This window comes from Xyrauchen texanus, chromosome 6 (assembly GCF_025860055.1).
Source record: "Xyrauchen texanus isolate HMW12.3.18 chromosome 6, RBS_HiC_50CHRs, whole genome shotgun sequence".
Lineage (NCBI taxonomy): Eukaryota > Metazoa > Chordata > Actinopteri > Cypriniformes > Catostomidae > Xyrauchen > Xyrauchen texanus.
In genome coordinates this window covers 2,449,423-2,461,972 of record NC_068281.1, presented here as the reverse complement: position 1 = coordinate 2,461,972, position 12,550 = coordinate 2,449,423, and the positions used below count along the sequence as shown (strand labels likewise).

Below are 12,550 nucleotides of genomic sequence, written 5' to 3'. Positions count from 1 at the left end.
TTTTTGCAATTAATTACATCTTGATTTTTGCTATATTTTATTTATATTTTGCAATTCTTTATTTTTGTTTGCAAAACTTTCTTTTTTTCTCTCGATACTTTATTTTACGTTTGTGATACTTAATTTTTGTTTTAAATTTTTTTTTTTTGTTTGCTCAATACTTTTTTGTTTTGCAAAACTTTATTTTATTTTGCAATACTTTATATTTTTGCAAATATATGTGGCATGGAATTGATCCCATACATATTAATAAATAAATTCAGTACAATAAATCACACGCATTTGGTTAAGACTCATGAAGGTATCTGACCAATCATACACTCATTTATTGTGGACCTTGAGACACGAGTCATGAAAGTTATTGTTGTGGAAGTATTAAGGTTCAGGAAGGTAATTTACGAATCCTACTATAGTGAAGGATTTAGTTATGAATATTCATGACGTACAGTGACGCACGACCTAAGTTGGTCAACTGGAGAATGATCAATCCTACTATGATGAGGACCTGGGTCATGAATATTAATAAGGTGCGTGGTAGCACGCATCAGGAAGGTAATGAAGCTACGTCAATACGTTCTCATTAATATTCACGAGACACGCCTTTGCCATAGTAGGATTGGTCGAGTCGTTGCTGGTTTTGCGGATTCTGCGCTGTCTGCTGAAGAACCGGGCGGGATTTCCGCAAAACATTCAGTATGGCGAAGACCTACGACTATTTGTTTAAACTGCTGTTAATCGGGGACTCGGGTGTCGGGAAAACCTGTGTGTTGTTCAGATTTTCAGAGGATGCCTTTAATTCGACTTTCATTTCGACGATAGGTATTTATCTATCCTTTTTTAGGGGGTTGAGCACGAATTGTTTGTGAAACGTCAGGCAGTGCTAACGGCTAAGCTAATGGGTTCTGTCAGCTCTTGTTTTTATATTTTAATATTTAGTTTTTAATGTTGACCGTTTTGTTGTTGTTTTGTCCATTTATTATAGCCGTTTTAAATGCTGATATGGTGTCTTATTAAGGGAAATATTTTGCTGCGTTAAATCTTTTCTAGCCTTGACAGTTATTAATGTATTTATGTTTATTATCGTTTTATATGCTTTTAAATATAAACGTAGCTCGGACTATCACATGAACTTTTAGATATCAAATTAAAAGTAAAATATAAAGCATGTCAGCTAGTGTGTTGCCTGTTTCACCACTATGTAGTAAATAAAAATAATAATACATTTAACCGATATAATAACATAATTGAACAGTATTAGTCAAATGGCTTTAAAATAAGACAGTACCAGTACAAAAAACATGTTACAGTGATGGTTTGATAAAGGTATTAAATGGTGCTGAATGATAATCATATTCATGTTTATCTGGTCTTGCTCCATCTGCTCCAATCGGGATTCGAACCGGGGTCTTTAGCGTGAGAGGCTGGCATGCAAATGAGGAGGCTAAAGGCTACAGCCTGTAGCGTAGTCACTAGTGCACCTCTTGAGGCCAGGGGAGTGAGGTTTACACATACCACACAGCTATCACACACCAGCTGGCTCCATTTACATCCCCCTAAACCTCACTCCCATCCGGGTCACGGCACCACTTTAACCAGTCCTGCTCCTTCCAGCTGGCTACCGTTACACATATACCATGATATTTACATGGTACTTTTTAAAGAAAAATAGGGATCTAAATTTATAGCATGTCTAAAACACTTTTTGCATAGTGTAATCGTGTAAATTAGTGTTTTTTTTTTTGTTTTTGTATTTTGCTGTTTAACTGGCAGCTTAAAGTCAGTATGGTTTCTGTCCTTTAATAATCTATTTCTATAATACTTTTAAAGAATCTATCCACATGGGTCATGCTAATAATGTGTCTACCACTTTCTATTGTAAAAATACGTGGCTGGTTTGATGCTTACACTAACCTGAATGCAGGTTTGATCCTAATAAATAGACATTTTATCATGTGTTTGTTTTTGAGCTATTAACAGTTTGTGCGGTTGTATCTTTGCTCCTGCAGGTATCGATTTCAAGATCAGGACAATAGAACTAGATGGCAAGAAGATCAAGTTACAGATATGGTGAGTTTCTAGCCGTCTCTTCCCGGTGTCATTCTCAACACTAGTTGAACATTAGCCGCGTGATGACTTCAATTTTGCATGTGAAAAGTGCATGTGAGATTGTTCAGAATGAACCATTGTATGACTATTGAAAGAAACATTTAATTCCTTTATACGGCAGCACGTGTTAGTGGTTGCCCTTTGGCCTGGTTAGAAGAAGGTCTGCTTTCTTAGGTTCATCTTCCACTTTATCAGACTCGATAACCTCATTTCAGAGGAAATGAGTCTCGGGTGATCTTATGAAGGGCTTGTGTGATATATTTGCAGGGACACAGCAGGACAGGAGCGATTCAGAACAATCACAACGGCGTATTACAGAGGTGCAATGGTAAGATGCTTCTGGAAGTATTTACTCCATTCTTTGTATAACTTCAGGACTTTTGACGTTTGTCTTGGCAGTTGTATGAAGGTGATTGGTTGTGTGGTCTGATTTCAGGGTATCATGTTGGTTTATGATATTACCAATGAAAAATCATTCGACAACATCAAGAACTGGATCCGGAACATTGAGGAGGTGAGTGTCTAAAATGCTCGGTTTTTCTGATGGTTATAGTTCACTATATGAATATGGCATGTTATGTGTGTGTGTTATTTATTACACAGCATGCATCAGCAGATGTAGAGAAAATGATTTTGGGGAACAAATGTGACATCAACGAGAAGAGGCAGGTGTCCAAAGACAGGGGTGAAAAAGTGAGTGTACCCTGTTTTTGACAGATCTTCAACTGGATGTTGTCTCAGACCATCTTAAAGGGACAGTACACCCAAAAATGAAAATTGTCTCATCATTTACTCGCCCTCATGCATCCCTGATGTATGACTTTCTTTGTTCTGCAGAACACAAATTAAGATTTTTAGATGAATATCTCAGCTCTGTAGGGTCCATACAATGCAAGTGAATGGTGACCAGAACCTTTAAGCTCCAAAAAGCACATAAAGGCAGCATAAAAGTAATCCATAAGACCCCCGTTGTTAAATCCATGTCTGCGGAGATAAATCCTGAAATCAGCAGTCTCCTCCAATCATGATTTCAAGCTCGATTACATTTCCTTGTGATTGATGCATCACGATCGTGCCGAGAGACTGCAGGTCATATTTTGGTCTGTTCTCACCCAAAACCGATTGGATCGCTTCAGGAGACATGGATTAAACTACTGGAGTCTTATGGATCACTTTAATGCTGCCTTTATGTCATTTCTTCTTCTTTTTTGAGCTTCAAAATTTTGGCACCCATTCACTTGCATTGGATGGACCTATAGAGCTGAAATATTCTTCTAAAAATCTTAATTTGTGTTCTGCTGAAGAACGAAAGTCACACACATCTGGGATCCATGAGGGTGAGTAAATAATGAGAGTATTTTCATTTTTGGGTGAACTGCCCCTTAAGTTTTTCAAGTAGTATGATATTGTTTTGCTTGTCTTATAATGGAGAGAGGCATGATTTCTCCTGCCGAATAATTCACATGGGAAAGCCAGTTTGCAACATGATTTACTTTCATAATGTGATAGTAAGTAAAAAGTGTACTTGGGACATAACTTTATCCAATGGAAATGGATGGGCTTGAAAATAACAGGGATCGGTCAGCTGACCAACTGAAAAGTCGCTTCAGAGGATGAGCAAGTTATTACTATTTGATTAAAGAGTAACACTTTACAATACATTTCCATTTGTTTACATTAGTTATAGTAATATTCCAGGTTCAATGCAAGTTAAGCTCAGCATTTGTGGCACAATGTTGATTACAACAAAAAGTTATTTCAGCTCATCCCTCCTTTTCCTTTTAAAAAAAGCACAAATTCGGTTCCAGTGAGACACTTACAATGGAAGTCAATGGGGACCATTTTTGGAGGGTTTAAATGTAGAAATGTGAAGCTTATAATTTTATAAAAGCACTAAAACGTGTGTATTATTTGAGCTGTCAAGTCATTTTAGGGTTTGTTGACATTGTCATTATCACACTAAAGTCGTGTTCACACGCATATCCTTTGTCTTGTTGCTATACGTTTGAAACAGTGAGTATTTTAACGTGAAAACCAAATGGCCCCATTGACTTCCATTGTAAGTGTCTCACTGTAACCTCGATTTTTGCCTTTTTTTAATGGTAATTAATTGCATGCATTTTTGTGATAATTACGGCTGCCCCTGATAGTCGATCAAACATTAGTCAATAAGAGTCTTGGTCGACCAAGTTTTGATTGGTCAGTTGGTCGCAGATGGTGTTGTCACGGTACCAAAATTTCAGTAGTCGGTACCAATACCAGTGAAATTTCACAGTACTCGATACCATTTTCGGTACCAAAGCAAAACACAAAAACGGGTCACTGAACAACACTCTTTTATTAACAAAGTCTACAAAACATTAGCAGCAGAACTAAGAACAGAAATATGCCATTGAGCAACAATTTAATATAAATATATAATTTTTGAATTATTACAAAACTGAACAATGTATGCTTAAAGTATTTTTGAACACTCATATAAGATTTGCTTCAACTTTTGCAACTTTTAATGTAAGTTTTTACCAAGTACTAAAAAAAATCCTAAATAAACAAGCATACAATAGATGAATAAAAAACAATTTCCAAACTAATGTGAAAAGAAGTGCTCTCTTATTAATAAAGCTGCAGTTTGCCTTCACGATAAGAAAATGCACAGTGACATATATTATGAGTAAATAAGTCACGAGTCTCTCTCAGGTGCAGTTTCAGTCTCTCCCCCTGAGATCGGGACATTCGCGCAACTCATAGAAGAGGCGCCGACCACACAGAGAAATGCCCGTTTCTGAGTTTATAGTTATTAACATGATCTGCTTCTGTATTATTTGAACTTTAATAAAGCAATAACACATTAAATATTACTGCATTTAAGATGTAACCCATGTTTCCTTTAAAGAGCTCCGCCTTCGCTTATTCCACAACGGTACATGCTTCTGAATGTACTTTTTTTTTATCATTCCCTAATACTTTGGGATCTACATAAGATGAAGCTGTGAAAGTTTCGAGTGCATCTGGACGGATCTGTGTAATTCTTCCTCCGTCAGACGTGAACTTCTGCTCTCGCGCTTCATCACAGTTTAATGTGATTTCATGTTACGTTAAATGAGATCAAACGACGATTCGACAATGAACATTTTTCTCGTCAATTTTGTATTTTCGACGATGTCGATAATGTCGACTAAACGTTTCAGCCCTAATGCAAATGATAATATGCTTTTAAACACACCTGCTGTATGTGCTTGAATAAATCCGGGTGTCTGTCTTTCAGGTGTTTATTAAGTTTGATGCGTTTCCTCCTTTCCTCAGAAAATTGTGAAAGCAGCATTTACAAACAGGTTTTTGCTGATCTATGATGTTTCACTTTTCATCAGCCTCAAATGCAAAGAATTGCCAAACCTGCTTTTTCCACTTTTCATTTCGACATGATTCAGTTGAGACTCCACAGCAGCTTTGCTTGCCGCCATATTTTGCTTGTTGTGAGTGTTTGAAAGTTCCCGACTTAGAAATTCTGGTATCGTAAAAATGTTTCTGTTTGAGTCCCAACTTGGTACCGGAGTACCGGTATTTTTGACAACACTAGTCATAGAAAGAATCTCCCCAGGAAACCGACTAACACCGGTATTAGCACTGGTTGGACGCTAGGTGGCACTGTGGGGTAATTTTCATTGCTCAGGGTTAGGGTTCAGCCTACTACACAATAAAGCAAGAGACCTTTGATTTCAAACTTTGAACTTTTTTTATTTTGTATTTATTTTAACAACAAATTCAAATGAAACTGGAATTTTTTTTAAGTGCAATTAAAATGTGTTAAACTTTTTGAAAGATGGTTTTACAACAATTGACCACATCTCTCTGGCAAAGCACCTCTGTGCATTCTCTACCCGTCGGGTATTTCATTATCCGCGAAAATACAGTGTGTGAATAAATTTGTTTACTTCCCTCCTTCACAATATATATATATATATATTGCAATATCCATAATTACATCGGCAACCCCTGTGTTGAGGGATTTGTGAATATTCTTGCTTTAGTGATTTTGCAATGAAAATTAAATTCATTTATTTAAAAAACGAAAACTTAAATCAAATACACACACACACACACACACATATATATATATATATATATATAAGTAACCACTTTTCCATTTACCGTCAGGCAAGTGTCCATCTAAACATGCAGGCGGAAAATTACTTACACAAATGAAGACATAAAAACAATTATAAATGTAAAAATAATAATTATAATGATTAATAATTATTGAATACATGGAAAAACGACACAAATATGGTCTTGACATCTCAAAGGCATCGGCTATTGGCGATCACTGACCGGCGTTCATCCCCGAGATCATCGTCTATCGGCACAACCCGAATGTGCATTTCTCTATAAATGCACTAAATGTTCAGACAGTCTCTTGCTGGTTTTTCCGACACATTCGGAGTCATTACTGCTTTTGCCGATAGCTTTGTGCATGCATTTATAATTGTCATATTTTAAAGGCTCATTATGACGGTTTAGCATTTCTCTGTAATGAAGAACAGTGTTAGCAATGTTACTGATAACATTCATTCTCAGACCTGGAACTCAAACCATGTTCAGATGCCCCCCAACATATATACATTTAAGTAATTCAATTAATATCATAAACGTGACACTAGTCGACTAATGGCTTAAATTATCACCTACTGGTCGACTAGGAAACTCTTTGGTCGGGGGCAGTCCTAGTGGTTAGCAATACTATGCCACAAATGCTGTTGATTGAACTTAACATGAACTAACAATGAATAATGGTCCTGAGGAAAGATTATGACTTTCATTTATTTATTTGGAACAATTTGTACCATTGAATCGGGCGCAATATGACCAAGAATATGTGTTAACTGGAAATTGAAAGTCGCGCCCCTTTCAAATTATTCGTTTTGTTGCCTTGCAGCCTAAAATGAAAACATACTGTATACAAGTAGACTTTTTTCTGGCTGTATTTGTTTAAAGGAGTGAATTATGATGTTGATATAAATAATAATCTGCTTGCATCACCAATGGTGTAACTGCTCAGTCATCATGCTAGTGTTTTCAAGATCCATTCTGCCTGTTCCCATTTAGCTGGCGTTAGAATACGGCATCAAGTTCATGGAGACGAGTGCGAAGGCTAACATCAACGTCGAAAACGTAAGTGTCCTGAAAACTTTTACGACTACTCATCGTTTTCTTATCATGCCTACAGCTCATAAAGCGTTAAAAGGTGTAATCCAGCCATGCTGACATGTTTTCTATTCTTCCGACAGTCATTCTTGACGCTCGCCAGAGACATAAAAGCAAAGATGGACACGAAATTGGTAGGAATATTTTGGAAGATGATGTGCACCCTCAGTATTACCAGTTGCTCAAGTGTTGGTGTTGTAATATTGGGATTTTTGTCTTTGCTCACACAGGAGGCTAACAATCCTCAGGGCGGCAATCATGGAGTGAAAATTACCACTGAACAGCAGAAAAAGAGCAGCTTCTTTCGCTGTGTGCTACTGTGAAGACCAAGGCCTTACTGTCCACCAATCATGGGCTGGACATGACTGGACTGTGCTCTCCCTCTTGGCACTCTTTTCTTTCTTTTATCCTCTCTTTATCGCTCTGCTTCCAGCCTTCGGGCAGCTGGAGTTCCTGCCTCCTCAAATCTTCTTCCAATGACATGTTAGCGATGATGCCGTTTCCTTTCGCTTATGACCCCGGGAAAAAACCGTGGTGGAATTTCATTGGCTCTCCGTTCAAGCTGAAGACCTTGAGGCGTCCCTTCACCACCTAAGGAATATCCCGTAACTCCATCTTTGTTTTTAGTGCTCCGTTTTGAGTGCACAACTGCCAAAATCCATCCATTCCCTTCATGGCGTCCTGGAAGTAGTTGTGATTCTTTTTCAGGGTCTAGCCGCAGTCATTGAGACAATTTGAGAGTTATATGGAACATTTTGTATCATTCCCGTTTATTTTCAAACCTCATGCATTCTTCGACAATCACATGACCTTTATTGTAAGTATAGGTATATAATAACCCACTTGAAGTTGCTTATCCCCAATTTTCTTATTTCAGTACCAGCTCTCTTGACTTCGAAGCTTTGCACCGCGTTCTAACTAGGCATGATTCGAAAGTTGTTGGCGGCAAGCAAATTGTTCGCTCAAACCGAACGCTAAATTGCTGCGTGGCTTGACACAATCACAGCCAATCAAAACACATTTGATTTTAATGCCAGTATGATTTTGGACCAGTAAGATTACACTGAGGGTGGGCTTACCTGGTGCAACAGCACATAAAAAATAACCAAATGATCATCAATGTCGCTCACAACAATCGTGACTTTGTTTTTAAGTTTTATCCATTTTTTACATTAACGCATTTCAGTTGTATAACAAATTTGCGGCAACTGAATTGATTTTAACAAAGCAGTAAAACGTACGTTTTATGATTTAAATTTTGCTCAAGTTAATCCGGTTTGACGCAAGTTTGTTGTTCAATCGAAATGCGTACATTTCAAAACTAGACTGAACTATATTTTTATGAGCAAGCTTTTATTGCTCGTCGCTTTATTGCGTTGCACCTGGTTAGGACACGGTGTTGCGCAGTCCCCTTTCCAAAAGTCTTGCATTGAAGAAATCGTTCAGTCCAGATTTCGCGGACATAGCTAATAACATTTGCAAACCAAACTATCGTTATAAACTAGTTATTCATTCCGACATGTTTACTGCCTCGATACAACTAACCTCTGAAATGAAGGTTTTGTTTTGCATGCATTTATTTTTGTTTGTAATGCACAAGACGCTATTTCCAAATAAGTTCACTCTTTTATGCAGTAGCGCTAGCTTGATTTAATGTTTTAATGTTCCTTTACATAAATCCAAAACTTGCTTTATTATGACCTGACGACTTCCAAACTTCCCACATGGAATGCACTCTTTGATTTAAAAACACCTGGATTTCGTTTAATAGAGTATAATTGAATTAAACTGGCATGTTTGTGCCCTTTATGGATGTGGAATTCCCTAGTTAGTAGTATTAGCAAGTATGCACAACCAAAAGCAACACCGGCCACCAAGAGAGGGCATCCATGTACCCTAGAAAGCAGAGCTATACTTGAGAAAGCACCTCCCATGCAGCATGCACTTTATCAGTATCCTATGTGTTGTGTGTAGTTTGTGCCAAGTGGTAGTTGTGCATTGTAAGGACGGGCGTTTTTACATGGTGACATGGAGTATGACCTGCCAAATTAGTGTTTAAAAAGGTTTATTTTAATATACCTAATCCAATAAAGATTTCCCCCCTTACTTCACCTGCAGAAGGAATATTTCTAGATCTCCTGACAGTAAGCCAAAGGTTCTAGTTTTAGGGATGCCTTGGCTCCTAATGATGCAGTTTCGGATAAATGGTCTACTTTCAGTTGTGTTCTGTTAAGTTTGTATTTCAGATGTAATTGACGGTGTTTTTAGGACCTGAATTACAGTCATGCTGTATGTCTCTCTTAAAATCGGTTGAAGCAAGTTGTTGTCGCCAACGCCAATAGATTTAGTCCATATGGTCAGGGACGGATTATGACCGGCAAAGCCCCCCGGGGGCCAGTTATCTCCAAGGGCCCCCTCCTATTGTTCTTGATTTGAGGGGTTTGTTTTCACGCCAAATGTTGTTGCGTAGGGGCGTTTTCATTGTTGATGGGTTGTCAAGCAGGAGGATCGCCAAACTAGATCAACCCCCCCCCCGGGCAGTCAAGGGCCCCCGGGCAGTCAAGGGCCCCCGGGCACTGGCCCCTCGGGCAGTCAAGGGCCCCCGGGCACTGGCCCCCCAAGCAGTCAAGGGCCCCTGGGCACTGGCTCCTGGGGCAGTCAAGGGCCCCTGGGCACTGGCCCCGGGCAGTCAAGGGTCCCTGGGCACTGGCCCCCCGGGCAGTCAAGGGTCCCTGGGCACTGGCCCCCCGGGCAGTCAAGGGCACCTGGGCAGTCAAGGGTCCCTGGGCACTGGCCCCCCGGGCAGTCAAGGGTCCCTGGGAACTGGCCCCCCCGGGCAGTCAAGGGCACCTGGGCAGTCAAGGGCACCTGGGCACTGGCCCCCCGGGCAGTCAAGGGTCCCTGGGCACTGGCCCCCCGGGCAGTCAAGGGTCCCTGGGCACTGGCCCCCCGGTCAGTCAAGGGCACCTGGGCAGTCAAGGGCCCCTGGGCACTGGCCCCATTGTCTCAGTTGGTTATCCATCCCTGCATATGACTAGGCTTATCTACTCTGAAATAACTAATCCACCATAACTGAACAGGCAAAGTAGACGTGTTGTTCTTATAACTATTGCAAGAAAGGCCATTTTAAGTGAGCTATACTCAAATGTATTTTTGGTAGTCTGTCATATTTTAAAATGACCCAGTTTGTGTATCTGGGTTTGAGTGCAACAGCAATCGGTCACGAAATTTAAGTAGATTTATATAAAAATAAATCAATGGGCGTAATTCTCTATATGCAAAAATTTACCCCAGAATAGAAGCACAGCGTTTAATATTTGTCCTTAGAGGCACGAATACGAGCCACAAGTAGTTTGGCCGTTCTCTTGGCCTCCAAATCTCTTGGATTTATGTTTAAGAAACCTTTTTGCAATTGTAAAGTGATAGTTCACCCGCTAATGTTTATTGTGTCATCATTTACTCACCCTCATGTTGTTTCAAACCCATGTTTGGGGCGGCTGTGGCTCAGGTGGTAGAGCGGGTCGGCCGCTAATTGCAGGGTTGGCGGTTCGATACCCGGCCCACATGACTCCACATGCAGAATGGCAAGACACTGAACCTCAAGTTGCCCCCAATGGCAGGCTAGCGCCTTACATAGCATCTCTGCCACCATTGGAGTGTGAGTGTGAACGGGACACAGTGTAAAGCGCTTTGGTAACCGCTAAGGTTAAAAAAAGGCGCTGTATACGTCCAGAACATTTACCATGTGACTTACTTTCTTCAGTGAAACGCACAAGAACTTTTCACTTTCATAATTTACAACCTTTTTATACCATAGAAGTGAAAGGTGACTGAGATCGTTACTCTGCCTCATATCTCCTTTGTGTTCCACGGAAGAAAGAAAGCCATATGGGTTTGGAACATCACAAGGTCTAGTAAACGATGACAGAATCGTCATTTTTGGGTGTACTATGCCTTTAAATGCTAACCAACTTAAAATGACCGTTTCCACTTGCGTTCAATTACTTCCTGAGATGATCGTTGGGTTCATAGGTCATATTTGGGAGTTGGGAGTGTGTCTTGAAAAGTCGTTGCCCGGGTTCATTCGCACCCATTACGGCTCTCTCCTCCCCTTGTCCGATCGTTTATCCAATTAGCCATTTGTCTTAATAATTAATACTTGATCTTTCATTCTCAGTCTATGCATCATGAAGGTGATGATGTTTGCCTCCTGTATGTTTTGTGTATATTTGCTCTATAGATGTTTCATTCCTGCACATCGATGCATCTTTACCCGCAGTGGGCAGCCCTTAAAGGGAGAGTTTTACGCCAGTGTGAACGATTCCTTTAATGTGTTTCAGCGTGATGCAATGCAAAAACACCCATAGCAGAAATCTGGTGAAACAACTTTTTTATTGGGTTTGCAGACAAGCCGAAGAGGAGCACGTGTTTTAATGTAGTGTTCATATGCGTATGGAGGTCAGAGGTCATTTTACTCTTTGTCTCTTTTCTTCCTGTACTTCCTGTTATCCATATCATTTAAAGATTTATATTTGATATGACCATTATTATGTAACTGGGTGTATCGTTAAATTACATTTTGGTATAAAAAAAAATAAACAATTGTAAATAACAAAAAAAAAAAAAAAAGAGAGAGACCTACTTAAATTGTACTGTACTTTTTAAAAACATTGAAAAACTGATCTACAGTTTGTGTAGATATCTGTACTTTTGATGTATTAAAATGAGACTTTTAAGAGATGTTGTTGTGTTTAATTGTGAATATTTAGGTGGTGATTTGATCCAAAATCAGGTATTGAAAGTAGTCAATGTTTATGTCCATTTTAAAGACACTTAAATTAGCATATTTAGGCACATTAATAGCATAGGAAAACAATGCTCTTGTATGTTAAACCCATAGACTGTAAAAAAAGATGGACGACGCCCCTTGGCTCTTTTCCATTGGTGAGAACTGAAGCCGCCAGTGTCCCGATATGGCGCTGACATCTTGGGACTTGAGTCTGCGCAGTTGCGATTTCGGGACCAGACCTGCGCAGTAGTGAGCAGGAAGTAAAGCTGCGAAATCAAGGTCCCGCCCTCACTCTCGCTGAATCAATCGCAAGCACACGCCCCTGCACTTTTGACTTTTGACTTATGACGGTGTGAAATAATTAATTATAGAAATTTAGATATTAAATTTAAAGCTCCAATCTCCTCAGTCCTCCGAAGATCCCGAATAAAAGTCTGTTGGTGCTTCAGTGAC

The 12,550-nt window shown here is 39.5% G+C and overlaps 1 protein-coding gene across 1 annotated transcript; it reads left to right on the top strand.

Moving 5' to 3' along the window:
* The first annotated feature begins 616 nt into the window (after positions 1-616).
* Positions 617-12,048, top strand: LOC127645818 (ras-related protein Rab-8A-like). Its single transcript, XM_052129502.1, has 8 exons — positions 617-819; positions 2,007-2,067; positions 2,374-2,434; positions 2,543-2,620; positions 2,710-2,799; positions 7,210-7,275; positions 7,392-7,442; positions 7,539-12,048. Exons 1-8 carry the CDS (start codon positions 696-698, stop codon positions 7,629-7,631), a joined length of 624 nt encoding a protein of 207 aa, XP_051985462.1. The 5' UTR covers positions 617-695; the 3' UTR covers positions 7,632-12,048.
* The last annotated feature ends 502 nt before the right edge of the window (positions 12,049-12,550 follow it).

Bases quoted from the DNA above. Each gene is read 5' to 3' on its own strand.
- LOC127645818 (XM_052129502.1), top strand. From the start codon at position 696: ATGGCGAAGACCTACGACTATTTGTTTAAACTGCTGTTAATCGGGGAC. The intron at 2,435-2,542 runs GTAAGATGCTTC...GTCTGATTTCAG, and splicing joins CGTATTACAGAGGTGCAATG to GGTATCATGTTGGTTTATGA. The intron at 7,443-7,538 runs GTAGGAATATTT...TTGCTCACACAG, and splicing joins CAAAGATGGACACGAAATTG to GAGGCTAACAATCCTCAGGG.